The sequence below is a fragment of the Hylobates moloch genome, unplaced genomic scaffold, assembly GCF_009828535.3.
Source record: "Hylobates moloch isolate HMO894 unplaced genomic scaffold, HMol_V3 SCAFFOLD_5, whole genome shotgun sequence".
NCBI classification, from domain to species: domain Eukaryota; kingdom Metazoa; phylum Chordata; class Mammalia; order Primates; family Hylobatidae; genus Hylobates; species Hylobates moloch.
The window spans coordinates 81,510,133-81,537,917 of NW_026652280.1; the positions used below are offsets into that span (position 1 = coordinate 81,510,133).

The 27,785-nt window shown below is 50.5% G+C and overlaps 2 protein-coding genes across 8 annotated transcripts; both read right to left on the reverse strand.

Annotated features, from left to right (window-relative positions):
• Window positions 1–607: 607 nt before the first annotated feature.
• On the reverse strand, window positions 608–17,095 carry TUT1 (terminal uridylyl transferase 1, U6 snRNA-specific). 6 transcript variants are annotated; one of them, XM_058438810.1, is made up of 10 exons: window positions 16,654–16,896; window positions 16,420–16,563; window positions 14,572–14,762; window positions 6,937–7,252; window positions 6,655–6,755; window positions 4,109–4,578; window positions 2,735–2,844; window positions 2,459–2,569; window positions 2,209–2,301; window positions 608–1,797 (listed from the first exon to the last, which is right to left on the reverse strand). In XM_058438810.1, exons 3-10 carry the CDS (start codon window positions 14,584–14,586, stop codon window positions 647–649), a joined length of 2,367 nt encoding a protein of 788 aa, XP_058294793.1. In that variant the 5' UTR covers window positions 14,587–14,762; window positions 16,420–16,563; window positions 16,654–16,896; the 3' UTR covers window positions 608–646. The 6 variants fall into 6 exon arrangements, with proteins under 6 accessions (XP_058294793.1, XP_032008981.2, XP_058294792.1 ...); XM_032153090.2 differs by lacking the exons at window positions 16,420–16,563; window positions 16,654–16,896 and adding an exon at window positions 16,926–17,095; XM_058438809.1 differs by having other exon boundaries at window positions 16,444–16,896.
• Window positions 17,096–18,739: 1,644 nt separating this feature from the next.
• Window positions 18,740–27,747, reverse strand: MTA2 (metastasis associated 1 family member 2). Of its 2 annotated transcripts, none has more exons than XM_032153108.2 (18): window positions 27,304–27,747; window positions 26,484–26,551; window positions 26,022–26,115; window positions 24,376–24,493; window positions 24,181–24,244; window positions 23,878–23,995; window positions 23,144–23,246; window positions 22,850–22,949; window positions 22,157–22,345; window positions 21,978–22,052; window positions 21,800–21,858; window positions 21,530–21,627; window positions 21,283–21,422; window positions 20,794–21,022; window positions 20,511–20,600; window positions 20,045–20,163; window positions 19,788–19,936; window positions 18,740–19,562 (listed from the first exon to the last, which is right to left on the reverse strand). In XM_032153108.2, exons 1-18 carry the CDS (start codon window positions 27,329–27,331, stop codon window positions 19,397–19,399), a joined length of 2,007 nt encoding a protein of 668 aa, XP_032008999.1. In that variant the 5' UTR covers window positions 27,332–27,747; the 3' UTR covers window positions 18,740–19,396. The 2 variants fall into 2 exon arrangements, with proteins under 2 accessions (XP_032008999.1, XP_032009000.1); XM_032153109.2 differs by lacking the exon at window positions 27,304–27,747 and adding an exon at window positions 26,885–26,983.
• Window positions 27,748–27,785: the final 38 nt, after the last annotated feature.

Genomic DNA, 27,785 nt, shown 5'->3' on the forward strand with positions numbered 1-27,785 from the left:
GGCCCGGTCTGAACCTGCCTGCCAAAATGAGGTTTGCTCACATCCAACCCCTTACAGCTCCAGGGTGCTGTTACTGCGAGAAGGGCACCGGGCCGGAGCAGGGCAGGGACATGAGGGAGAACGCGCCCTGTCCCTCCCACCTCCTCCGGACTCGGCCCCTGGAGGGGCTGACGCTGACATCGTCGCTTCTGATGTTCATGGCTTTTGACCCAGGTTCAGGTTTGAAATCTCTTACCCATTTTAAGAACGGGATGAACTCTCCTCGTTTAAAGGAGAGAATGAAGAACCCTGAACGCAAATCTCCGTCCTTGTCCCCATAAATCTGAGGCGACAGGAAGAATGTGGAGGCAAGCCTGGCTCTTCTCAGTACTGCTCGAGCCACCCACCGCTCTGCCATTCAGGAACTCTGCGCGGGTGCCAGGTGCCACGCGCGGTGCTGCCCCCGCACTCCCCTCGAGCTGTGCGAACTGTGGGAAGGAGCAGCTGCTGGGGTGGAGAGCAGCAGGGAGAGACCCATGTTTGGGGTCAGAGGAGAGCAGCTGCATGAAGTTCTGGGGGAGGGGAAGGAGGATTAATGATGGAAATGAAAGGAAACGGGAAGACTGTATTAAACTAGCAGCTTTATTGCCCTTTAGGGGCCATGTTTTCACTTGAGATGTCGAAGTGCTTGAGGGAGGAAAACCTGTAAGAAATGATGGAGATCAGGGAACAGGCCTTGGGGATCCTGGAGCGGGGTCACAGTGAGCATTCGGTCAACCGGGGAGACAGACGCCACAAAGCTCAGCAGGGGCTCAGTTTCTGGCCTCTCTTCACCACCACTCAGTCCTCTCAGCTCCTGGGTGACCTGAGCCTCAGTCGCCAGCCACCCTGCTCTTGTGCCAGCGCCACCTCCAGCTCCTTCCTTGGTTTGCTGCTGCAAGCGTCTACGGGCTCGCCGCCGCCCTTGCCACACTCGGTGCCACAAGGCACAGCGCCAGCTCACTGAGGAGGGCAGGGATGCCCCCTTCCCTGCCTCACCCTGAGACCCTCCTTGGGCTGCCTCTTGTCCCTTGGGCCCCCACTCTGCCAGGGCTGCATGGCTGGGCTGCCCCTCTTCTCCAGGGGCTCCATGCTTTCCAGTGGTCAGGGGCAGGTCCCCTGGCTGCCCAGGGCTCTGCATGGCCCAGTCCTGCACCATCTCTCCAACTTCTATAACCATCTCTTCTACCCTGTCTTCCCCACCGTCCCCTGCACATCCCTGCTGCTCCTCTTTCCCCTCCTCACAGCAGTTTTTCTGTCCATCTACTTTGAGTCTTTTGCTTGTCCCTCCCTGAGAGGACCCCCCAGTTCCACCTCCTTCTGACCACGGTCTCTTGGTTCCCTGTTCTATATGGCACCCCAGTGCTTCCCTGAATACCTGCACCAGGGCAGCAGTGAGGTGGGTGAAGGGTGCAAGGGGTAAAGGGATCGGGGTAGCAGAGAGCAGGGAGCTGGGGGAGCTGGGCTGCAGAAGGGGGAGCAGCCCCCAGTCCCGACCGCGGGAGGAACGGCGCTGGTACTGGAGGCTTCGGCAGTAATTGGCTGCTGCTCGGCAGCAGTTCTGTAGTCGCCCAGCCACCCGGCTGGTCACATTCGCTGCGACATTGTGACTCAGGTCAAAAGGGTCCTGGAGATTCAGGGGGCCAAGGCGCAGACCCTCCCAGAGATTAGAAGACAGGCCCCCTGCCACAGGCAGTGCCTGGCCCTCCCGCAGGGACAGCAGGGAGCCACGAAGATCCCAGCAAGATACACAGGAGAAGAACTGGGCTAGCAGGGAACCTGGAGGAGGAGGAAGAGTGGGGAAAGGGGGGTCACTTAGAGGCCAGAACTGATACAGGTCCTGCACCAGAGCCATTTCCTTAGCAGGACTTTCTTTTTCCCTTCCAAGGGGCTCAGCAGAGTCCCAGGAAGCTAGGCTTGTCTGATCCCTATAAACAAGAGGTCAAACCTCTCTCCCTGCCCAGACATGATGTCCTTGCCCAGATGCTACTGCTCCTTGCTAGGCAGTGTAACCTTGGGCAAGTCACTTAATTGCTCCCAAACATGGTTTCTTCATCTGTAAAATGGCAGTAATAATATTAGGTATCTCACAGGCTTTCTGTGAGAACCATGCCTGGCACACAGTGTGATATATGTTACCTACTGTTGATGAAATCATTACTAGTCCTCTACCAGGCTCCCCAAACTCACTGAGGGGCTCCACATTTGTGCTGGGCTCCAGTCTTGAGGCATCTCTGGGGAAACTGCAGTCCCAGCCATCGACTTCCACCTGTTCCCCCTCTCCTGTGAAAGTAAATAAGGTGAGAGTCAGTCTGGAAGCAAGGAGATTGAGAGTGGGGGTAGAGAGATCTCATTCCCAGAGTTGCTTTGTGTATCTAAGTGTGATGAAGAAGAGAGAGGAAGCTAACAAGATGGAGAGGGTGGAGGCTAGGCTGCGTACCTGCTTTCTGGGTGAGCTGGGACACAGTGGGCAACACAGGAGGGTCCCTGGTCTGAAGAAAATAGATCACCAGCAAGGTCAGGGCGTAGTTACTGAGAAGGGGGCCACTCCCTGGGCAAATAAGCAATAATTCCGGTTAGATCAGAGGTGCTCCTAATCCCCTCACTGGCAGTTTTCTCAACCCTGGTGCCCATTCTGACCTCCCTTCTCTCCCTGAATCCCTGCTTTTGTCCTTGACACCAACTCAGCCCCAAGTCTGTCCTGATCCATTCTCACCTGACAGCCCCCGACCCTGAGCCCAGCAGCGGAGGGTGTACACGAGGGGCCGGACTCGACCATCCAGCTCAGAGCAGAGACTCAGGAAACGGGAGTTATGCAGGGCCAGCCTGGGACAAAGCAGGGACAAGGGTGTTAGGGCTTGGGGATGTCAGAACCTACCACCCCCAGCTTTCATTCCAGACTTGCATAACTGGGGCCAGCTGGATTAAGGCCAGAACAGTTTCCCCAAATGTTGCTCACTGATCTTGTGAGACAGTGTGCAAAAGGACAAAGGAGTTCGGGAAACACTTCATCCTGTACGCCCATCCTGGACATTCACAGCACATTATTATAAGGCTGCTCATGAGCCATGGTCACACCACTGCACTCCAGCCTGGGTGACAGAGCAACATCCCATGTCAAAAAAAAAAAAAAGACTGCCCAGAGCCTTTACTATGCAAAGAAACAAAGACAGGAAGGGAGAGAGGAAGGAAGGAAAGGAGAGAGGGCAAGGGGAGAAGGGAGGAAATGGAGAAACCTTTTTGCATCTAATTTTGAATTTCCCAAATTTATTAAACCACAGAGCTCTTTTCTACATCCCTTGAAAGTAGTATTCTAGGGCGCAGTGCCTCACGCCTGTAATCCCAGCACTTTGGGAGGCTGAGGTGGGCAGATCACCTGAGGTCAGGAGTTCGAGATCAGCCTGGGCAACACGGTGAAATCCCATCTCTACTAAAAATACAAAATTAGCCAGGTGTGGTGGCACTTGCCTGTAATCCCAGCTACTCGGGAGGCTGAGGCAGGAGAATCGCTTGAACCTGGGAGGCGGAGGATCCAGTGAGCTGAGATCTCGCCATTGCACTCCAGCCTGGGCAACAAGAGTAAATCTCCGTCTCACCAAAAAAAAAAGAAAGAAAGTAATATTCTAAGGAACACACTTTACAAACACTGAACTGGAAGCCAGGCAGGAGGAGATAAGGGACAGAAAGAGGGATGGTCCCAAACAAGGGCAAACTTGAGACTCGGCAGGTGCAGGAGTTTCCCAAGCCAGACTCTCTCCTGGCCCATCCCAGAATTCTCAGCTGGCCTGCCCCAAAGAAAGGTACGGTACCTCACGCCTGTAGTCCCAGCACTTTGGGAGGCCGAGGCAGGTGATCACCTGAGGTCGGGAGTTCGAGACCAGCCTGACCAACATGGAGAAACCCCGTCTCTATTAAAAATACAAAATTAGCCAGGCATGGTGGCGCATGCCTGTAATCCCAGCTACTTGGGAGGCTGAGGCAGGAGAATCACTTCAACCTGGGAGGCAGAGGTTGCGGAGAGCCAAGATGGCGCCATTGCACTCCAGACTGGGCAATGAGCGAAATGTCATCTCGAAAAAAAGAAAGGTACCGGTTACTGAGGGAGACGTCACCGTGGAGACCTGAAGGCCGATGACAGAACTTGACCACAGGGCGCCGGGCAGAGGGCACAGTTTGGACTCGATACACCCCAGGGACACAGCCCCGGAGAATGGATCCCACCAGCTCCAGCATTGCTGCCCCCTCTGCTTTCTCCTCTTTTGGGGTCTCTGCTAGTTCTGGGGCCTTCCCCAGGTCCCCCTCTTCCCTGTCCTCTAGCAGTGGTGAGGCTGGAGGCAGAGACTGGGGAGAAGCAAGGGTCTCGGAGGCCAAGGCAGAGTCCGGAGTTTGGGGCGCCAGGGAGGAGGAAGGGGTTTCAAAGTCCAGGGCTTCAGAATCCTGGGGAGAAGCTGGAGGTTGTGAATCTGGAGGGGAGGCTGGGGTGCAGGCCAGGGCTTGAGGGTCCAGAGGGGAAGCCAGGGCCGAGTCCAGCGATGGAGATTCTGGAGCCTTTGGGACTGGCTGTGGACAGAAATGAACTGAGTGAATTGCTTCTGCTGTCCCCTCAGCAGGGATCTCTCAAGATAATATTACTTCCAGCTTATTCAGCTCTATTTTAAGGGCTTTATACATATTAACTCATTTAATCTTCACAGCAACCTTTTTTTTTTTAAAGATAACCTTTTAATTCTATAAAATAAAAGGTCTACCTCTGCAAAAAATGTCATTGTCGTGAAAGACAAAAACAGAGGAACTATTACAGACTAAAGAGAAACTGTAACAGTCCATTGTCAGGACAGCTGACCAAATTAGAGTATGGACTGTAGAGTCTGTAAAGGTTTACATTTGTACCAGTGTAACATTTCCTCAACTTGATAATGGTACTGTGGTTATACACTAGAATACCTTTGTTCTTGCATAACACACACTGAAATATAGAGGGGTAAAGGAATGTGATACATGCAACCTTCTCTCAGATGATTCAGAAAATATAAATAGAGAGTGTGTGTGTGTAGAGAAAGATAAAAAGAATGATAAAACATTTAAAAACTCCTGTTGCGGGGGCAGCAGGCATATAGGAACTCTACTTTCTGCTCACTTTTGCTGTGAATCTAACACTGCTCTAAAAAATAAAGTCTATTTTTTTTTTTTTTTTTTTTTTTTTTTGAGATGGAGTCTCAATCTGCCATCCAGGCTGGAGTGCAGTGGCACGATCTCGGCTCACTGCAACCTCCACCTCCTGGGTTCAAGCTGTCTCTCCTCCCTTAGCCTCCCGAGTAGCTGGAATTACAGGCGTGTGCCACCATACCCGGCTAATTTTTGTATTTTTAGTAGAGACAGCGTTTCACCATGTTGGCCAGGCTGGTCTCAAACTCCTGACCTCAGGTGATCCACCTGCCTTGGCCTCCCAAAGTGCTGGGATTACACAGGCGTGAACCACCGCACCTGGCCAAGTCTATTTTTTGAAAATAATAATAGGCTGGGCATGGGGGCTTATACCTGTAATCCCAGCAATTTGGGAGAATGAGGCAGGAGGATTCCTTCAGCCCAGGAGTTCGAGACCAGCCTGGGAAACACAGTGAGACCCTATTTCTAAGTAATAATAATAATCCTTTCCTAAACAGAATCTGTACATTAGATGTTAGAAAATACAGATAAGTGGCCAGGCATGGTAGCTCATTCCTGTAATCCCAGCACTTTGGGAGGCCAAGGTGGGCAGATCACTTGAGGCCAGGAGTCCAAGACCAGTCTGGCCTACATGAAGAAACCCCACCTCTACTAAAAATACAAAAAACTAGCCAGGCATGGTGGCATGTGCCTGTATTCCGAGCTACTTGGGAGGCTGAGGCACGAGAATCACTTGAACCCAGGAGGTAGAGGTTGCAGTGAGCCGAGATCACAGCACTGTACTCCAGCTTGGGTGACAGAGTTAGACTGTGCCTCAAAAAAAAAAAGAAAATACACATAAGCAAAACTAAAAGGACCTTATTGTATATTTCTTAATATATTTTTTCCAAAATAAGATCATATTGTACGTACCATTTTGAAATTTTTTTTTTGTTACGACTGCCAGGTATCCATGTCAATTCATTTTCTTTTTTTTCTTTTTTTTTTTTTTTTTGAGAAGGAGTCTCCCTCTGTCACCCAGGCTGAAGTGCAGTGGCGCAATCTCGGCTCACTGCAACCTCTGCCTCCTGGGTTCAAGTGATTCTCCTGCCTCAGCCTCCCAAGTAGCTGGGACTACAGGTGTACACCACCACACCCAGCTAATTTTTGTAATTTTTTTTTAGTAGAGATGGGGGTTTCACTATATGTTGGCCAGGCTGGTCTTGAACTCCTGACCTCAGGTGATCCACCCACCTCAGCCTCCCAAAGTGCTGGGATTACAGGCGTGAACCACTGCGCCTGGCCCTGTCAGTTCATTTTCATCCTAATACTCATCCATATTCACATCTCTCCAATTACAATAAACTCAGGTAGGTCCTATTATCTGCATTGTAGATGAGGAACTAAGACATGGAGAGCTAAAGGACTTGCCCAGTCACATGGCCATTCTCATGGACTCTTCCCAGCTGCCTCCCTGGGACACTCACTCACCTGGGGCTCTTCCAAGTCACCCAGATCCAAGAAGAGGTCAAGATCACAGCCATGGACATCGAAGCTATTTATGGAAGAGCCAAAAGGGTGGACCACACAACCTGGGGCCGAGCAGAGAAGAAAGGTCAAGACAAGTTAGGGAGGAGCAGGGGGAAGAAGAACAAAAGGGAGCACAAAGATGGAAGAGCAACCAAACACCTCTAGCGGAGGGAGGACTGGGGATACAGACACAGGGGAGCAAAGGCCAGGGAGGGCTCAGACGTAGTAGGGGAGGTAACTTACCAGGGAAGAACTCTGTGAAGACCTCCTGCATCAGGGCCACCACCAGGCTCCGAAGCTGCCGCTCAGCCTCGGACAACTCCCTCAGCCCCACAAGCTTTATCATTTGTGCCCCCACGTCTGCAGCCTCAGCTAGTGCTTTGGCCAGCTGGTGACTGTCGGGGACTGCTCCCTTGGGGGATTTGGAGGCCGGGCTCTGGAACTCCTTCTGCTCCCGTGGGCGGACACGCAGGCGATGTCCTCCCAGGCTGTGCTGGGACTGTGACAAGACAGCCTCTCGAGCACCCACGTCCCCCATCTCCACAATGGCAAACACTCCCTGGTAAACAACAGGGGCAGAGATGATGATTTTGGAACCAAGAATCTAAGCATGTGATCTACAGTGGATGAGAATATTTGAAATGGAGACTATCCCATAAATTGAGAATTATTTGCTTGCTGTTTTCATAATAATGGGACATATTTAGAAAAGCAATTTTCAGCCAGGTGCAGTGACTCATACCTGTAATCCCAGCACTTTGGGAGGCTGAGGCAGGAGAACTGCTTGAGCCTAGGAGTTGGAGACCAACCAGGGCAACATAGCGAGATCCCATCTCTACAAACAATTTTTTTTTTTTTTTTTGAGATGGAGTCTCTGTCACCCAGGCTGGAGTGCAGTGGGGTGATCTCGGCTCACTGCAACCTCTGCCTCCCAGGTTCCAGCGATTCTCCTGCCTCAGCCTCCCGAGTAGCTGGGATTACAGGCACATGCCACCCTGCCCAGCTAATTTTTGTATTTTTAGTAAAAATGGGGTTTCACCATATTGGCCAGGCTGGTCTCTAACTCCTAAACTCCTAAACTCGGCCTCCCAAAGTGCTGGGATTACAGGTGTGAGCCACTGCACCTGGCCAGTACAATTTTTTAAAATTAGCTAGGTAGTCCCAGCTACTGGAGAGGAAGAGATGGGAGGATTGCTTGAGCCCGGGGGCTGAGATTGCAGTGAGCCGAGATCGCACCACTGCACTCCAGGCTGGGTGACACAGCCACATCCTGTCTCAAAAAAAAAAAAAAAGAAAAAAGAAAAAGAAAATTAGCCAGGCATGGCAGCACACACCTGTAGTCCCAGCTACTTGGGAGGCTATGGTAAGAGCATCACTTGAGCCCAGGATGTTGAGGCTGCAGTGAGCTGTGATTGCACCACTACACACCAGCCTGAGAGACAGCGAGACCCTGTCTCAAAAAAAAAGTAGAAAACAATTCTTTCCCTCACTCCTATTCCACACATTTTACTCTCACCCCAGTCTGCCTCTAAAAACCTCATTTTATCTACATTATTTCTGTCCCCTACTCTTCCCAATGATGTGATTACACTATGACTCACCCTATAACTTTTCCTGATATAACTGGAATTTTTTTAACATTTATTAAGGATCCATGTAACGGAATGAGTCCACTTTAAAAATCTTTTAAAAAATCAATTCATGCAGCTGGGCGCCGTGGCTCACGCCTGTAATCCCAGCACTTTGGGAGGCTGGGTGGATCACGAGGTCAGGAGATCCACCCTCGTGGGTGGATCACGAGGTCAGGAGATAGAGACCATCCTGGCTAACACGGTGAAACCCTATCTCTACTAAAAATACAAAAAATTAGCCGGGCATGGTGGTGGGCGCCTGTAGTCCCAGCTACTTGGGAGGCTAAGGCAGGAGAATGGCGTGAACCCAGGAGGGGAGCTTGCAGTGAGCTGAGATGGTACCACTGCACTCCAGCCTGGACGATAGAGCGAGACTCTGTCTCCAAAAAAAAAAAAATCAATTCATGTAATGAACACTGTGCTAGGCATAAATACAAACTCATAAACCCTGTCTTCAAGAACTCACCATCTAGGAATAACAGCAGTATAACAACTATATTGTTGTAAGTTGGTGAGTTCAGTGATATTCACTGGCCATATTTTTTTAAAGGTAAAATATTAGCAAGAAGAGGAAAAACACCGGGCACAGTAGCTCACGCCTAATCTCAACACTTTGGGAGGCCTAGGCGAGTGGATCACTTGAGGTCAGGAGTTCAAGACCAGCCTGATCAACGTGGCAAAACCCCATCTCCACTAAAAATACAAAATTAGCTGGATATGGTGGCACATGCCTGTAATCCCAGCTACTCAGGAGGCAACTGCTTGAACCCGGGAGGCGGAGGTTACTGTGAGCAGAGATTGTGCATTGCACTCCAGTCTGGACAACAAGAGCAAATCTCCATCTCAAAAAAAAAAAAAAAGAGGAAAAACAGGACTGCTTTAGGGAAAAAAGTCCATATTCTTTTATATCCTCCAATGGTAAAGCTGGACCCTCATCTTGTTTATAAAAAGGTTCCTGCTACAGTAAGGTAGCACCAAGACAGAGTGGTGCTAGCATAAAGATAGACATTCAGATGAAGGGAATGGAATTGAGACCCTGAAAGAAACCCACACATCTGTGGTCAACTGATTTTGAACAACGGTGTCAAGAAGATTCAATGGGGAAAGAACAGTCTTGTCAACAAATTGTGCTGGGACAACTGGATAGCCACATGCAAAACAATGATGTTGAACCTTTACCTCACACCATACATAATAATTAACTCAACCCGGAGGATGGCTTCACCAGTACACAGGCCTGAATCACAAATGGGAGGTAACCAAGAAAGGATAAGGGGTTTCTTTTTGGAGTGGTAAAAACATTCTGGAATCAGTCATGAGGGTTGCAGAACCCTGTGAATATGCTAACACTCACTGAATTGTATACTTTTTTTTTTTTTTGAGACAGAGTCTCTCTGTCGCTCAGACTTGAGTACAGTGGCACACTCTCGGCTCATTATTACCTCCGCCTCCCGGGTTCAAGCCATTATCCAACCTCAGCCTCCCTAGTAGCTGGGATCAAAGGCACGCACCACTACACCTGGCTAATTTTTGTATTTTTATTAGAGATGGGGTTTCACCACGTTAGCCAGGCTGGTCTCGAACTCCTGATCTCAAGTGATCCTCCCACCTTGGCCTCCCAAAGGGCTGGGATTACAGGTATCAGCCACCACACCCACCCCTAAATTGAATACTTTTTTTTTTTTTTTTGTGAGATGGAGTTTTGCTCTGTCACCCAGGCTGGAGTGCAGTGGCACGATCTTGGCTCTCAGCAACCTCTGCCTCCCAGGTTCAAGTGATTCTCCTGCTTTCTGCCTCCGGAGTAGCTGGGATTATAGGTGTCCGCCACCACACCCAGGTAATTTTTTGTATTTTTAGTAGAGATGGGGTTTCACCATGTTGGCCAGGCTGGTCTCCAACTCCTAACCTTAGGTGATCCACCTACCTCAGCCTCCCAAAGTGCTGGGATTACAGGCCGTAAGCCACCACGCCCGGCCAATTGTATACTTTTTATTTATTTTTTTACCCAATAGCAAATAACCAACCAATGAATTGTATACTATTTATTTATTTTATTTTACTTTTTTTTTTTTGAGAAGGAGTCTCGCTCTGTTGCCCAGGCTGGAGTGCAGTGGCACGATCTCGGCTCACTCCAACCTCCGCCTCTCGGGTTCAAGCAATTCTCCTGCCTCAGTCTCCTGAGTAGCTCGGATTACAGGAATCTGCCACTACACCCAGCTAATTTTTTTGTATTTTTAGTAGAGACAGCTTCACCATGTTGGCCAGGCTGGTCTCGAACTCCTGACCTCAGATGATCTGCCCACCTCAGCCTCCCAAAGTGCTGGGATTACAGGTGTGAGTCACCTGGCCCGGCCACACCCTTCTTTTTTTACAGACAGGATTTTGCTCTGTCACCAAGACTGGAGTGCAGTGATGTGATTATAGCTCACCGTAGCTTTGAATTCCTGGGCTCAAGCGAACCTCCTGCCTCAGCCTCCTCAGTAGCTGGGATGATAGGGGCACAACACCATGCACAGACTTACTTCTACCCTTATGCCAAACACAGCAAAGAACTGAAGTGAAGCCAAGGACAAAGGTAGCTACTTGGACCTGCCCAGGCCAGTCTTCTGACTCTAATAAACCACAGTTTACCAGACTGCAGTACACCACCAAGTCTGTAACCAAAGCCCCAGCTGGAAATTAAGAGTCTCTTTCACTGGGCTTGTCTGTGCTCCTATTTTTCTCCAGAACCTCACAGAAGGCATCAGGGAGGGCAGGATTGGCAGATTCAGAAGACTGTGTCAGCTGGGCGTGGTAGCTCATGCATGTAATCCCAGTACTTTGGGAGGCCAAGGCAGGCAGATCATGTGAGGCCAGGAGTTCCAGACCAGCCTGGCCAACATGGTGAAACCCGTCTCTACTAAAAATACAAAAATTAGCCGGGCATGGTGGCAGGCGCCTGTAAACCCAGCTACTCGGGAGGCAGAGGTTGCAGTGAGCCAAGATCGCGCCACTGTACTCCAGCCTGGGCGACAGAATGAGACTCCACCTCAAAAATAAATAAACAGGCCGGGCACGGTGGCTCACGCCTGTAATCCCAGCACTTTGGGAGGCCAAGGCAGGCGGATCACCTGAGATCAGGAATTCCAGACTAGCCTGACCAACATGGAGAAATCCCGTCTCTACTAAAAATACAAAATTAGCCAGGCATGGTGGCGCATGCCTGTTATCCCAGCTACTCGGGAGGCTGAGGCAGGAGAATCACCTGAACCCGGGAGGCAGAGGTTGCGGTCAGCCGAGATCGCCCCAACCCAAGTTCACGCCACTGCATTCCAGCCTGGGCAACAAGGGCAAAACTCCATCTCAAATAAATAAATAAATAAATAAAAATAAGGAGCCTGTGTCCTTGCCATTTTTGTCCTCTCAACACCACCATCCATAGCTAGAGTTCCTATTTGTTGAGGGCTTATTATAAACTAAGCAGTTCACATAAACGATGTCTGAGGCTCGTAAGACACCTACAAGGTATGTATTATTATTTCCATTTTACAAATTAAGAAACTGAAACTCAAAGAGGTTAAGTAACTTGTAATTGCCTCACAAGCAGTGTCTTAAACTCCCAAATCTCCAACTGCCTACTGACCATTTCCCTCAAGGGAATGTTGTGGAGATTAGATGCAAGTGTATATAATGTACTTAGCACACGATGCATAGCAGTTCCTCAATAAGAATGTTAATCATTAGGCCGAGCACAGTGGTTTATGCCTGTAATCCCAGCACTTTGCGGGGCTGAGGTGGGCGGATCACTTGAGGCCAGCAGTTCAAGACTAGCATGGCCAACATGGAGAAATCCTGTCTCTACTAAAAATACAAAAAATTAGGCCGGGCACAGTAGCTCACACCTGTAATCCCAGCACTTTGGGAGGCCGAGGTGGGCGGATCACCTGAGGTCAGAAGTTCGAGACCAGCCTGGCCAACATGGTGAAACCTGGTCTCTACTAAAAATACAAAAATTAGCCGGGTGTGGTGGCACGCACCTCCAGTCCCAGCTACTCGGGAGGATGAGGCGGGAGAATCGCTTGCTGGGATTACAGGCGCCTGCCACCACACCCAGCTAATTTTTCTGCTTTTAGTAGAGATGGGGTTTCGCCACGTTGGCCAGGCTGTTCTCAAACTCCTGACCTTAGCTGATCCTCCCACCTCAGCCTCCCAAAGTGCTGGGATTACAGGCGTAAGCCACTGTGCCCGGCCGAGAGAAATACTTTTTCTAAAGGCCTCCTCAGTAAACTTCTACTTATATCTCAGTGGCCAGAATTCTACCACAAAAAAACTCCCTCTCAAAAAAAAAAAAAAAACAAGGAAAAAGAAAACGCATTTTTCTCAGAATAAAAGGAAAAAAAAATAGAGAGAGGAGGGGACTCAGACTCAGCTGACACTAACCTTTTTTTTGAGACGGAGTTTCGTTCTTGTTGCCCAGGCTGGAATGCAATGGCGCGATGTCGGCTCACTGCAACCTCCACCTCCCGGGTTCAAGTGATTCTCCTGCCTCAGCCTCCCGAGTAGCTGGGATTACAGGCATGTGCCACCATGCCCCACTAATTTTGTATTTTCAGTAGAGACGGGGTTTCTCCATGTTGGTCAGGCTGATCTCGAACTCCCGACCTCACATGATCTGCCCACCCCAGCCTACCAAAGTACTGGGATTACAGGTGTGAGCCACTGGGCCTGGCCGACACTAACCTTTTATACTCTGCTCTAAAACCTGCCCCTTCTTCTTGCCTGAAGATATGGGGCAGCAGTATCATAACTATGAAGAGCCACATGCCAATAATGGCAGAGCAGGAAAACAGCAAATCCCTGAACTGTCCAGGTCTGGACTTCTTGTTACATGAGAAAAACTAAACTCCTATTGTTTAAGCCATTTGTAGTTTGGTTGCTGAATGCAATCCCTAACAAACACAGGCTCCACCCCATTCTAAAAGATAACCTGGGCTGCAAAGCGATATTTGGGATCACCTAAGCCATGCCTACATAACAAGAGTGCAGCCTCAGAACCACAGTATGACCAAGGAACACAGCACCTCAACAGTGAACTTTTTTCAAGGGACCAAAGCCTACAGGGAAGCAACACAAAAAGCACAAGCTTGTTTATCTAACACTTTCCAAAGGACAGGGTGTTCTAACCAAACGTTAGTACCTCTCAGTGTAAGTTAATAAACTGCTAACTGGTTTATCAACCAGGTTCTTGTGGAGTTGATCCAATGGTATGTCTGTTGTTCTTTAAGGATCAACTTTCACTATAATTACTTATTTAATTGTTTACTTTCTCCTCTAGACTATAGGCTCTGTGAGAGCAGGGACCATATCTATCCCATTCACTACTCAGAATGCAGCCCTAAGCATAGTGGCTAGTACAAAGTTAGCTGTGAATAAATATTTTGCAAAGAATTCACTGAATCAATAGATGACACACACAGAAAAATCCCCCAATGACTAACTCTGGTGAAGTGATAAAATCCAAAGGGTGGGACTGGGAGCAGTGGCTCATGCCCGTAATCCCAGCATTTTGGGAGGTTGAGGCACACAGATCACCTGAGGTCAGGAGTTCGAGACCAGCCTGGCCAACATGGTGAAACCCTGTCTCTACTAAAAATACAAAAATTAGCTGGGCATGGGGGCACGCGCCTGTAATCCCAGTTGCTTGGGTGGCTAAGGTGCGAGAATTGCTGGAACCCAGGAGGCAGACGTCACAGCGAGCTGAGACTGTGCCACTGCACTCAAAAATATAATAATAAAAATAAAAATTCAAGGGGTGGGGGAGGTGTGAGAAGCTCCCAAAGCTGGTCTAGCCCAAGTACTGTGATGTCCATCAAGAACAAGCCACATTAGGAACCAGCTCAAAGAGGCTGTTTGTTTCTCCCTCTTGTCTCTGGTACACAGCACATCTGATTCATTCTTTTTTTTTCTTAAGACAGAGTCTCGCTCTGTCATCCAGGATCTCAGCTCACTGTAACCTCCACCTCCCGGGTTCAAGCGATTCTCCTGCCTCAGCCTCCCAAGTAGCTGGGACTACAGGCATGCACCATCACACCCAGCTAATGTTTTATTTTTAGTAGAGACGGGGTTTCACCATGTTGGCCAGGCTGGTCTCAAACTCCTAACCTCAGGTAATCCGCCTGCCTCAGCCTCCCAAAGTGATGGGATTACAGGCGTGAGCCATCACGCCCAGCCCTGATTCATTCTTTAACCCGAGAGCCATTCACTTTACCTTGTCCTTGTCCATGACAACACTGGCCACAGGTCCAAATGCTTGGAAGTACTCAGAGAGCTGAGCAGAATCCACATCCCTGGGAAAGCCACTGACAAACACACTTCGAAGTCGCTGGGCCTTTCTCGCAGCTCGTAGTTCTACGAGGTGCCGGTGCTTTCTGCCTCCCAAGTGGGCATCAAGGCTGGGTCCTGCAAAGACAAGCGTGAGACAAAAACATGCAAAGCACTCTTCAGCGTGTCTGCCTTTGCTCTCTGCATACCTAAATCTTACTGATCCTTCCAAGCCACAGAAACTGTGACCTTTGAATAAAAAAAGTCCTGGCTCCTTTCACCTTCCTCTCTTATACATTTGTCTAAATAGTATTCTTTTTAATTTATTTTTTTTAAATGGAGTCTCACTGTCGCCCCCACTGGAGTTCAGTGGCGCAATCTCCACTCACTGCAACTTCTGCCTCCCAGGTTCAAGAAATTCTCCTGCCTCAGCCTCGTGAGTAGCTAGGACTACACGCGTGTCTCATCACACCCGGCTAATTTTTGTATTTTTAGTAGAGACGGGGGTTCCCAGGAGAACTGGCTACACTATAAGTATTTTGTTTATTTTTACTTAAAGAACAGTATGATAGTAAAGTATTTCTTAAACCACCTATTTGTGCTAGGTAGAGATGGAAAGAAATTAACAGGTAACTTATCCAGGTCATCTACACAAGAACTAAAAAAATTTGGATCCTGGAATACTTCATGGATCATCTTTGGACATGGTATGATATAGTGATGTCAAAGGCAGGATCTGAAATCACATTGCCCAAGTTCAAATCCCAGCTCTGTCAAGCTGTGTGAGACCCTGGTCAAGTTATGAAGCCTCACTGTGCATCAACTTCCTCAGATATAAAATGGAAATAACAGTACCTAGCACCTCACACACAGGTATTATTCAAATATATCACTTGGCAGAGAGAGTCTGGTACACGATAAATGTTGAAAAACTAGCCGTTGCTGTTATTTTATTGAGTTAGCTGCTTGATATCACCAAAGTAAATGTGGGGCCAAGGAAGACTCCTAGGTTTCTGGCTTGGCTTACTGGATGAACAGTGATAGTGCCATTCACAGTGAAAAAGAATGGAAGTAAACCCTGTTTAGGGAACATTGTGATTCCAGACTTCAAAAGTAGGGCTGGGCACATTGGCTCGTGCCTGTAATCCCAGCACTTTGGGAGGCCAATATGGGAAGATCGCTTGAGGCCAGGAATTGGAGACCAGCCTAGGCAACATGGTGAAAACACATCTCTACAAAAAATTTAAAAATTTGCCAAGTAGGCCGGGCGCGGTGGCTCAGGCCTGTAATGCCAGCACTTTGGGAGGCCGAGGTGGGCGGATCATGAGGTCAGGAGATCGAGACCATCCTGACTAACATGGTGAAACCTCGTCTCTACTAAAAAATACAAAAAATTAGCTGGGCGTGGTGGTGGGCGCCTGTAGTCCCAGCTACACGGGAGGCTGCGGCAGGAGAATGGCCTGAACTTGGGAGGTGGAGCTTGCAGTGAGCCGAGATCATGCCATTGCACTCCAGCCTGGGCGACAGAGTGAGACTCTGTCTCAAAAAAAAAAAAAAAAAAGAAAGAAATTAGCCAAGTACGGTGGTGCACGCCTGTAGACTTAACTACTTGGGAGGCTAGCCAGGGGTATGGTTTGAGCCCAGGAGGTTGAGGCTGCAGTGAGCCAAGATCACACCACTGCACTGCAGCCTGGGTGACAGAGCAAGACTTTGTCTCAAAAAAAAAGTGGAATTTGAAGTTAAAGTGAACCCCTTGTCTGTCATACAAGAACCTTGTCTATTTTTCCAAACCCACCTTCTGTCTCTTCCTCACTGGTACCTTATGGTCTAGTCATTCATGCCACCTATGTCATCTGTCCCCGCCTTTGAGTAGGTCCTGGGTAGGGCTTCTCTGATTTAGTTACTGATTCTCTGTGGTCCCACAGTTCTCCAAACATATCTATAAAGCATTGAAACTTTCTCAATCTCTAGACGGTGAGCTTCTTCATCTCTGAACCCCCTTCCCCCACCCTAAAGATCAGCAGAATACCAGGCACAGAGCATATGTCCAATAGATGATGGTTAAAGAAGTAATAAAACAATTAAACTTGCGTTGTGGAGATTTCATATACTGAGGAGGAGTGTAATGTGGTGGGACTTTCCCGACTCTCCAAATCCCCTCGGACTTGCTGAGTAAAAACGGAGGTGAGAGACCCTACCAACCGACTTGACAGGAACGATTACCTATAACCCTAACTTTCGCCAGGATCAAAAGACGAAAGCCCGCAACCACCCCCGGGTCCCTCACTAGCCACCGCTTACGGTTGGCTGTAGTAACGTGGCAGAGGCAGCAGCGGAACCCCCCACGCGGCAGCGATTCGACATCCGAATCCACCGCCGCCATAGCGACTCTCCTGTACCGACAAAAACACAAGCACCTCTGCCACCACCGGCACCCACTTCTCCAAAGCTCAACGCGCTCGGAAGCAACTTCCGCCGGTCCGATAGGAAGTGACATAAAGTCGTTCAATTGCGCGGACACACTCCTCCGGAAACCAAGCTCCTTCGACTCTGGGTTCCGTTCCTAGCCGCTGTCCAGTCCCCGCCCGTTTTAGGAAAAGCCGCGCGTTACGATGCTTATCTGCATGCAGTAAGCCGATTGGTGTGCTTTAAGCTGTTCAGACGTTGATTGGCCCAAAGCATCGTGAATATTCATAACAGCAGCCACAAAGACCGGCGCCGGGTGGCATCTTGGCTGCAGCTCCTTCACCCCTCAGTAGACACCCGTGCGTCTGTACCCTCGACGCTTATTTACCCGACGAATAAAGGCGAAGGATCGGCGGCTTCCAATCCTTTGCCCTACGGAGCCCAGGCTGTCCCTGGACTTCCAACCTTTTGAGGGCTGTTACTCCCTCCTTCCGCCCCCTGTCCTCTCGCAAAACGGGTGCTCTGCAACTGCTTCTAGCTCTGGTTGGGGAGCTCTGCCACCATCGGGAACCTTCCGGACTCCACGAGGTCCCTGGAGCCTGGCCCATTCCTTCCGCAGTAGTGGGCTGCGTGGTGTACTCCGGAGGCGCCAGAGCCACTGGCGCACCTCAGAGCAGTGCGACAAGACAAAACCGGGTGCCGGTAACTGAGTGAAGACACTGGAGGGGGCGAATGCTGTCAACCCCCACCTGGTATAATTGTCAGTTCATCCCAACACCGCCAAGGTGTAGGCTCAGGACAGGGAGGGACTACGGGAGCTGGGGATGCCCTAGGGACAGGGACCATAACGAGGTGGAGAGGACTATCAGATGGGCTCAGCAGCTTGTGCTGTGGTTATCAGCCCACAGCTTTGAATGGCGCAAAGAGCAGTGGACCTAAGGCAGACACCAAGGTCTTTGACCTTGAGCAAGTCACAACTGCTGAGGCTGTTCCCCATCTCTAAAGGAAGTGCCCAAGGAGCACATAGTAGGCTGACCTTCTTGTTCTCTGTCCTAAGGTGTTCCTTCTAATGGGCCCAGCTCAGGCATCTAATCTCAGTGTCCCAAACCTTTAAGGCAGGAAACGGTGCTACAGTGGATCAGGATATCAAGGCAGTTGCTAAGACTGGCCTTGAGGATCCTGAAGCAGCAGGCTGTACACATACACCCAGAGGTGCTAGGGTGGTTCAGTGGTAGAATTTTCGTCTGCCAAATACACCACACAGCTAGGTGAGGGGATCCTCCTATAACCCCACCACCACCATCGAGGGGGTATACATGTTACCCTGGCTGCTAGCAACTTCCAGAATTCCTTAAATAAAAGGAAGAGGGGAGTAAGAGGTGGGAAACAGAGGAAGAAACACCCCCATTCCTCTTTCCTATGGAGGCCACCAGTTGCCCAGAAAGCTCATCTCAACTCCTTTGAATGAATCTGGGCCAAGATGGTTCTTGAGCTCCAGCACCACTGGGAGCTGGGGAGCAGTTTGGGTCCCACAAGAAGGCTAGCTGGAGCAAGCCGCCTTGGTCCAGGCTGCATATCTCATAAAGCTGTTCCCAGGGCAAGAACCATCTGTACCTCCTTTGTTGTCCTTTGTCCTTTATTTTCCCTCTAAAAGACACCCCCAGCACACACACAACACACACCCATGGCAAAGAACAGCTGAGCCAGGAGAAGCTGAAGAAAACAGCTTTTTATTTGTTACTATAAGAACCAATTACAGAATCCGAGGTTAAAAAAACGGACAAAAGATCTTTATTTCTGAGAACTGGCGTACAAAAGGCGGAGGGGGAGGGGAGGGAAGGAAAGAGCGAGCGTGGCCTGGGGTTGATGCCAGCTTAGGGGCCTCAAACTCCAATTAGGAAAGTCCGGACACCGGACAGAAAGAGAAACCCCCAATTAGGAAAAAAAAAAAAAAAAAAAGACATGGCAGTGCACGCCCCCCTCCCCCAACCAGGTACCACCACCTGTTATCTGTTTACTCTTCCCCTCCCCATCCCCTTTCACAAAGGGAGGCAAAATTTTTAAAAAATTAAAAAACCCTCCCCCCAAAACTGTCCAAGACATCTGTGGGTCCTACCCCCCAAAACAGGCTAGGTTCCCACATGGGCCAAGTTCCTGCAGTCTGTCCTCCATCGGCAAGCATGGAGGCATGAGACAAGTCTCGAGGTGGTAACACCAGAGGGCGCCCAACCCCTCCAGGGACACACACTCACTTGCTCTCTTCCTTATTCACTCCTCACTCCCTTGGACACGAAAGGGAAGGGAGGTTTGGGTGCCCTGGGCATCCACCCTCTACCTCTCAGCCCACCTCCCTTCCCCACCGGTGCTCAGTCCTCCAGGACAATAGGCTCATTGGTGCTGGCAGGATGTGAGGGTGCAGGTAGAGGGACAGGGGGCCGCACTGCAATCAGCGTTGGCTTCACCTTCAGGGGCAAGTTGGGTCGGCGAGCAGCTCGCCGCATTTCCAGATGGGTCAGAGCCTTCCGTAGGGCCCTGGCCAGAAAGAGCAAGTGGGAAACAGAAAAGGCTTGGAGAACACTAAGACCTCCAGGTGAAGCCCCACATTCCACACTGCAATTCTGCCTTCTGGCCCATTCTTTTCTGGCATCCCCACCCTGCATCCACAACCTTCCTGGAGCTCTTGCTCTGACACTCCTACTCCCCACACTCACCAGCCTGGACTGTCTCTCTCAGCCCCTCCCATGGTAGACTCCCTACCTGGTATCCTTTGTGGCCACAAACACCACAGGATTGGGGGCATCAGCTGGGTTTAGTTTCTGACGCTTGGCTGCTGGCTGTGAGCTTGAACGAATCCCTGAAGCCAGAGGCCTTCCATTGGCAGAGAAAGGAACCCCTGCCCCTGCCATCTGGAAAAGGGGTAGGATGGCACAATGAGGGAGGGGAACCTCTCAGACTCCTATGAGAAACAAAAGCCCACCCAACTCAATTTCGCCCACCGCTTTCTGTCAACTCACAGTCTCATAGGCCCGTTTCACCATAATGCCCCCCAGTCCCCGGTTCTGGGACAGCTGGTTTCTGTTGATCGGTGTCTTGGTACCCCGAGGTGTTTTTGGTTTCAGGGGTGCCTGGGCCACTGGAAAAAAATAGAAAACTTTCGCACCTTTTCTTCCCTATGCAGTTCCCCTTTGTTACTTCCATCTCTCTTCCCTGGACCAGCAGTTTACCTGGGCATCCCCAAACGTAGCAATGGGGGAATGTCCTGGCAAGCTATCACTAGTATTTCAAATACCAGTATGACCTTATCAAATCAGTACAGTAATACTGAATAGTTTACAAAAAAAATTATTAAACAACAAAAGTACAGTTTGTTAGACTAAATCTCTGAGGATACTATGAGGAAGAAAAAAAGCAAGGGGAGGGATGTCAGACAGGGAATGGACTGGGAGCCTGACGCCACCCTCACTGGTCCCCATCCCATACCCAGATCTTTGACGATAGTTGCCAGGGGCAGCCGCACCAGAGGGTGAATCTTCAATGGAGTCTTGGCGGCCTTAGGAAGTCGAATGGAGCCTGGAGAACAAAGATGAAAGCTTCTGAAGGACTTCACCATTCAGGTCTCCTTTGAGGCCAGAAGCCAAGTGTAATCTTAAAAAAATTATCTGTGGCCTACTATCCCTCCTGTTATTAGACATCTAGAGAAACAATGGTCCCTGGGCAGAGCAACCCTAAACCCACCACCAGCCCCACCACTCCCTGCCCTTACACTCTGCTTTGATGGCATTGGCATTGATAGGAGCGTAAGGCCGTCGGGCAGCCCTCCTTGGCTGTAATAGGTCCCTGCACATGCGTCTGGCAAGACGGGTCAGCTTTGTGGTCTGAAGCAGGAAAGTTTGCCTGTTCTTAGCCAGTAGCTTGGCCCGGTTGGCGCTGGTTGTGTAAGGAGAGAGACTTTGAGCTTCAGGTCTGGACAAATGACCCCTTGAGTGTGGCTCCTAGAAGAAGAGCATAGGAAAGAGAGAGAGCACAAATCAGTGCTGAGGCTCCCTTCTTTCTTCCATTCCCTGCAGGGGACAATTTATTCCTGTCTAATCTCTTTACTGACCTCTTGGCCTATGTGTCTCCCCAACCAGCATCAAGCACCCCCTGCCCATCAAACCATCACCATATAAAGAGTTGAATATTCTGGCCTTCACCTAAGCTCACATCAATATGCTTACTGCTCTCCCCTGCTTTTCTTCCCACTGATCCTTACCGTGGTGCCCCGAGTGGCCCCCTCAAGCTGAGTTGGGGTCTTAAGTCCCCCATATTTCTTCCAGTAGATCCAACAGGAAGCACAGAGGCGGCACTGCATGTTAGGTGGGCCCCAAGCATACCACTGAGCAGACTGTGTGGCTGTAGAGCATGGACAGGGAAGAAGCATGCTACCTGAGCCCCACAGATTCTTGGGCCACAGCAGGCCTTCCACCCATCCCCACCATCCCGGTGCCCCTGTAACTCACTGTGGCAACTCTCACAAGTCAGGCCCTTCTGAAATCCAGCCCCATTCATGCCAGGTTTTGAACCCACAGAAATGATCTGGTTAGGGTTTGGCTTAGTGCTAATGGAGAAGGCGAGGAGAAAGGAAAAAACCCAAGAAACTGGTTAAGGAAAAGAATCAATTTCCACTCTCAGTGTGCCCCTACCTCCTGCCCACCCCCAATCACTGAGGAAGGCACAAATTAGGGGAAGGGAAGGAAAACACTCTGGTCTCCCCTACCCACCACACTTACTAGGTGGGGATGTAGACCTGTTTCAGTTTGCTGTCTGCTTCAGCAGCTTTCAATCTTTTCTATAAGAAGGAAAAAAGAAAGAAAAGGATCAGAGCCTCATAGCAGGGAGAATGTCATCAACTTCAAAGGCAGAGGTCAGCAGGTAGCCTATGGTCCATCCACCCCAGCCCAGAGATACCTGCTGAATATACCGGTCTGTGGTTTTCCACATGTAATAAAACTGGACTATGCTGGCAAGTGACTTCCAGGGTAGCTACGAGGGGCAGAGGGAGGAAGAATGAGCTGGCATCTGGCCCCAGGTCCTGGTTCCCTCACCTGTCATCTCTCTCACCTCTCCTCCTAGTGCCATCCACTTACAAAATCCTGGCGAATATCATTGAAGTCCTTCCCATACTTCTCTAAGGCCTCCTCAAATAGCATGGCCTCTGAGGCTGACCATTCCTCCATCTCATCCCGACACAGCACCGGGCCTCCCTGGGGTACCAGGGTCGACATGGCTTTAGCCAGGTCGTAGCCGTTCCTTTGCAAGGTATCCATGGCGTGAAACTATGGGGAAGATGGAGAGCAACTGAGGACCTGAAACTTTTGGCACCACTCCCTTCCTGCTCCTTAAAACACTCCCACTCCCGGCCAGGCACGGTGGCTCAAGCCCGTAATCCTAGCACTTTGGGAAGCGGAGGCGGGCAGATCACGAGGTCAGGAGATCGAGATCATCCTGGCTAAAACGGTGAAAACCCGTCTCTACTAAAAATACAAAAAATTAGCCAGGTGTGGTGGCGGGTGCCTGTAGTCCCAGCTATTCAGGAGGCTGAGGCAGGAGAATGGTGTGAAACCAGGAGGCGGAGCTTGCAGTGAGCTGAGACTGCGCCACTGCACTCCAGCCTGGGCGACAGAGCAAGACTCCGTCTAAAAAATAAAAACAAACAAACAAACAAACAAAAAAACAAAAAACACTCCCACTCCCTCAGAGATACCCTCTTCTCCTGTCCCCAGGCTCTGCAAGTCCCCAGAAAGCCCAGCCTGCCCAACTACCCACCAACTTCTGCTCACCAGGGTGATATCTCGGGAGGCAGCAGCTGCACTCATGTGCAAGCTTGGCTGCCGAATGGAGCTGCTGCAATCTAGGGCTCTTGCAAAGGTTCCCACAGCTCTAAGGGAGAAATTGAGAAGTCAAAAGCGAAAAAAAAGTCAAAAGCCCAAGTGGGCTGGGAAACTAAGCCAGAGGAGAAAGAAGGAAAACATCCATGGCAATGAAAGAAATAAAGTCCATCTCTAAGAACCATGGGACTCAGAACAATGTCCACACCTCCCCCAGCCCATCTTCCCTATCCACCCACCCCTCACCGGGCCACCACGAGAAACTGGTCGATCTGCCGGTCTGTGAGAGGGTTGTCTGGGTCCCAGACCTTCATCTCCATCTTCTGTTGGTTCCGATTATCAGATTCTCCTGGAGAACAGAAAAATGGCATCAAAAGGGAGAGGGCAGGGGGAAATAGTTGGTGTCTTTTCATTCACAATAACACCTCCTCCTTCCTCTTCTTCTGCTTGGATTCTATCAACTCTCCGACTTCTCTTCCCAACTGTTCCCATTTTCCCTTTTCAGGTTCCTACGGGCCCATTCTGTCAGGGTCATGGCAGAGAGCCCTGCAGATGGTGCACTGCACAACCCCAGGTGACGCCATTCACAGAGACTATAATATTAAAGTGCCCCGGGCCGGGCACGGTGGCTCATGCCTGTAATCCCAGCACTTTGGGAGGCCGAGACAGTCGGATCACCCGAGGTCAGGAGTTCGAGACCAGCCTAGCCAACATGGTGAAACCCTGTCTTTACTAAAAATACAAAATTAGCCGGGCGTGGTGGTGCATGCCTGTAATCCCAGCTACTCGGGAGGCTGAGACAGGGAGAATTGCTTGAACCCCGGAGGTGGAGGTTGCAGTGAGCGGAGATTGTGCCATTGCCCTCCAGCCCGGGCAAAAAAGAGCGAGACTCCGTCTCAAAAAAAAAAAAAAAAGAAATATTAAAGTGCCCCTTGGAATTAGATAACCTGGTAGCCGTACAGTCTTGTCCTGTAGCTTACCCTCTGCTAGGCGATCTGGGATCTCAGCTTGGTATTTGCAACCAACTCTAATCTCGCCCTGATCAGCTAGAAGTGTCTTCTGCACAGGGTCAAACACCAGTGAGTAAAAAAAGCAGTCCTGGAGTTGGGGAGAGACAAGGTAAGCAGGGCAGCAATCCACATAGGCGGCAGGGAGGGAGATGTATCTGAGTTTCCATGACCAGCAGTCTGGCAACCCTGTACGTCATCATTGTCCTCCTTTCCCCCTCCCTTTTGCGGGCAATACCCATTCCCCTCACTCTTCTCTCAACATCTCTTTCTCACCTCCTTTTCCAGGTACTGGCTCAAGATATCTGTCTCATTCAAGAGGGTCACACTGCATTTCCCCCTATAGGAGAGAGATTGGAAAACCCAGGTGAGCCCCACTCTCCCTCCCCACAGCATCTCTCAATACCACATCCTTCTCTCCATCTTCTACGTAACTGCACACAGGCTATGCTGGCCCCAGTTGTCCTGTACCGTATGTGGGTGGCTGGTAATGATTCAAATTGCCGAGAAAGAAAAAGTTCCCGGTGCTTCAGTTGATGGCGCTGCTGCTCAGACACCCCTGGCTGCTTTGATTCCTCTTCAAACTCCCCTGGGAGATTAAGGAGGAAGAAACCAAGTCAGAAATGGATGCAGAAAGACAACACCCTGGAAACTCTAACTCAGGGAAAGTATTTCCTATCTCGGCTGTTTTTTTCTCACATTTCCCAAGCGTCTGACTTCTATACCCTTACCCTACCAGCTTTCCTTCTTAGCTCTATGCCCCATCATAGATGCTCCCAACTCTATCAGTAATGCTTTTAGGGAAGAACTGCTGAAAGTATGAAGAATGCTGTAGAAATACATCGCTACCCAGCTGCCAGTACTCGGACACCAAAGTCCACAACAGGCCAGCAAGAACATCACACTTGTCTCTTTCTTGCTAAACCAGCCTGAGGTCCAGGAACTCAAGATGAAAAAATACCACACAAGACTGTGTTTACCAGTTCTTTCCAATTTCAGGAGACTCTTTGCTCTAAAACATCACATGCAACCCTAACTATCCTTCATTTTCTACTTGGCTAATAATAGTTCCTGGGGTTTCCAAGGACAACACCTCTCAAGCCAGTGGCAACATCTTCCTCCCCAAGGAGCTGCAGCTTGCCCTGAAACCTAGCGGAAGGGGTTAACCTGGCTAGGCGCCAACCAAAGTGGGAGGGGGCAGAAGAGCCTCAGCCCCAGGCTCATTGGTGCATTGTTCCCAACCTCAGGGAGAAGGGGGGGTTGTGCAGTAGTAGGCTCCACCCCTCGCTTGTGTGCTCCGGAAACCCTGTGCTAAGGCAAGGGGGACCACACCCCCAACAGCCTTCTGATTGGACAAGGCCAAGGTCAGCCCCTGCCAGATGGGGCTGGAAACCCTAAAGGGCCAGGGAACTTGGTAAGCCGGGCTCCTCTTTAACCCCTTCTCACCCAGAGCAGTCTGAAAAAGGAAAATAATTTAGAAAGGTGGAACAAAAGGAAGGAAAAAGAAAACCAAAGCAGGAAAGAAAAAAGAAGCTAAGGAAAATATGTTTTTTAAAAAAAGATGAGACCTTAAAGAGAATGAAGATAAGGCAAAATGAAAAGGGAAAGATGTAAAATGGAGGGGGGCAGGCGGGGAAATGGGCGAGGTGAGAAATTAAAAAGTGCGAGAAAACTTCCAGCCATCTTCTAACTTCCAGGTACTCTCACCACCTTGTGATTACAAAATAAGCCTGCTTCTCTGTTACGCAGGCTTCTCAGTACAATCTCTTCCTCTTCACATTGACCTTCAGTCATCACCTACTGTCCCGATGTACCCCAAACTGCCCCCCTTTAGAAAAGCATTGTTTCTCTAAAGCTCGTTCTCATGCCCTAAATAAACGTTATCACCTCTCTCTTATTCTCATACACAAACCACATTATGGCTTTCCTTATCACAATCTCTCCACCCTGCTTCCAACCCCAACGTGTAAAAACAGGCCTTCCTTCTCAGGCCAGGCATTTCCCACCCCCAAACTCACACCTCTGCCTTGGGCATGCTACCAGGGGAAATACCTGCAGGGACATGCCCAGGCCTCAGATCATGGGTAGGAGGAAAAGAAAGGGATGAAGATACTCACTGGCATTACTATCAGCCAGGCTGTTGAGGCTACTTGAAATGTCCCTGCGCCGGAAAAGACAGACAACCTTTGCCTCCACATTTCCATTTGCAGTCTAAGGGGAAGAAAAAAACAAAAACAAAAACAAAACAACGTAGCAGTGAAAACTGATCATCTGGGAACAGAAATGCACAAAGAGACAAATAACAGTAAGTTTCAGAGGGACCTGAATTAAAAAGCCCAAGAAAATATGAGTAAAGACTTACATTCAAGGACAGACTTCCAAATCCCTTTCCTTTGCCCCCAAGAGGCAGAATAGTAAAGTTCCTGCTAACCTCTCAATAGCTTTTCCTGAATACATCCAATGAATGAATGAATGAATATGAATGGGTACTTAGTATAGGGTCCTCTCTTCCACCAGAAGTTAGAAACCTCAGAAGAGACCACTGGGGGAGGGAGGGAGAGGGATTCTGCTCCACTCACCTTGTTGAGCTCCTCAATCCGTCTAACCAGGTAAGGATTGCTGGAAGAGTTCTCAAAATAGACGTAATCTGTAAGGGAAGGGAGGGGGGAGAACCACGCAGATCAGAGGAGATGGGAGACGCAGAGCACCAGAGTAGGAGAGAAAGTTGGCCTGAGTGCATCAAAAGGAGATAAGGATTCAGGTAGAGAGGGCGCTGAGATGTGAAAGTGGACAGAATAAGAGAAAATAAGGATGTCCCCCATCCCCACCGCACCTAGTTCTAAAATCAGATCCTTCACTCAAAAGACAGCGCTAAGGAACACCCAAGAAGCAGCGGTTCCCCTGCAGTCCCCACAACTCAGCGATGAGTTGCACCCCAGTCGCGGCGAAGTAATTGCTCGCTCTAGCGCAGGGCCCCTACCTTTTCGAACCGAGGCGCACAATAACGCCTGGGAAGAGGAAACCTCCGGGCGGCTCCCCCGCGGTGGCAAAGCCGTCGCCCCAGCCCCTCGCGTTCCCTCCCTACCCTGTCAGCTCCTTCGGAACCGGTTTCAGAAGCCCACTCCGTGCCCCGGGGAGCCCCCGACACAGCCCTGAAAGTGCCGTCAGGGCTGCCCGCAGCCTCTCTCTGGGAGTCTCGGCGCCCTGCCGCGTCGCGGTTCCCCGCACCCTCTGTCCTCGTCTCCCGGTTCCGGTTCCGGTCCGTGCTCCGGTCCACGCTGCCCCATACGCTGCGCCTCGCGCCACTCGGTGCCGAGCCCCTCAGGTCCCGACACCAACCTCTCCCGCCCCGGGCCCCGTAGCCCTGCGCCCGGTACTCACCTCGCGCCCGGTACTCACCTCCCACCCGGTACATGTTGGCCGCCATGGCCGTTCCCGCCGCCGCCTCCGGCCGCACAAAGGGGTCCGGGAGGCTCGCGGGGGCAGGGCTCGGCTCGAGGCAAAGCCCCGAACGGTGGGCTGGCGCTTCGAGGGAGTCTCACTGGGGCCCGCGCAGCCGGCACCTCCGCTGCCTCAGCCGTCGCGGTTCATCCCGGCCCGCGCTGTCGTCGCCGCAGCTATCGCCTCACTCCCGGGACGCTGAGGCTGGCCCCCGTCCGCTCGGCTTCTTCCGGAACGAGCTCGGCTCCTGCCAGGCCAGAGCCAGGCTCCAGCTACCCCCGCCCCCGCGGAGTCCCACTAGTCGCTGGGCTCTGCCGGCCGCAGGGAAGGCTTGCCGGGCCCGCCTCAGGGTTCGCCTCCTTCCGGAACACCTTCGGCCGATCCGGAGAACAAGGCCCACTGCTCGGCTCAGGTCGGAGAGCGAGACCCCGCAGATCGGC

What these genes read in the sequence shown, in the direction of transcription:
- TUT1 (XM_032153090.2), bottom strand. Translation starts at nt 17,007, where the DNA reads ATGGCGGCGGTGGATTCGGATGTCGAATCGCTGCCGCGTGGGGGGTTC. An exon ending in CCACGTTACTACAGCCAACC is followed by an intron (nt 14,763 to 16,925) that starts GTAAGCGGTGGC and finishes TTGTCTTTGCAG; the next exon opens with GACCCAGCCTTGATGCCCAC. An exon ending in CTTCACAGAGTTCTTCCCTG is followed by an intron (nt 6,756 to 6,936) that starts GTAAGTTACCTC and finishes GCTCGGCCCCAG; the next exon opens with GTTGTGTGGTCCACCCTTTT.
- MTA2 (XM_032153108.2), bottom strand. Translation starts at nt 27,331, where the DNA reads ATGGCGGCCAACATGTACCGGGTGGGAG. An exon ending in GGATTGAGGAGCTCAACAAG is followed by an intron (nt 26,116 to 26,483) that starts GTGAGTGGAGCA and finishes TCTTCCCCTTAG; the next exon opens with ACTGCAAATGGAAATGTGGA. An exon ending in CAGGTCTACATCCCCACCTA is followed by an intron (nt 21,628 to 21,799) that starts GTAAGTGTGGTG and finishes CTTCTCCATTAG; the next exon opens with CACTAAGCCAAACCCTAACC.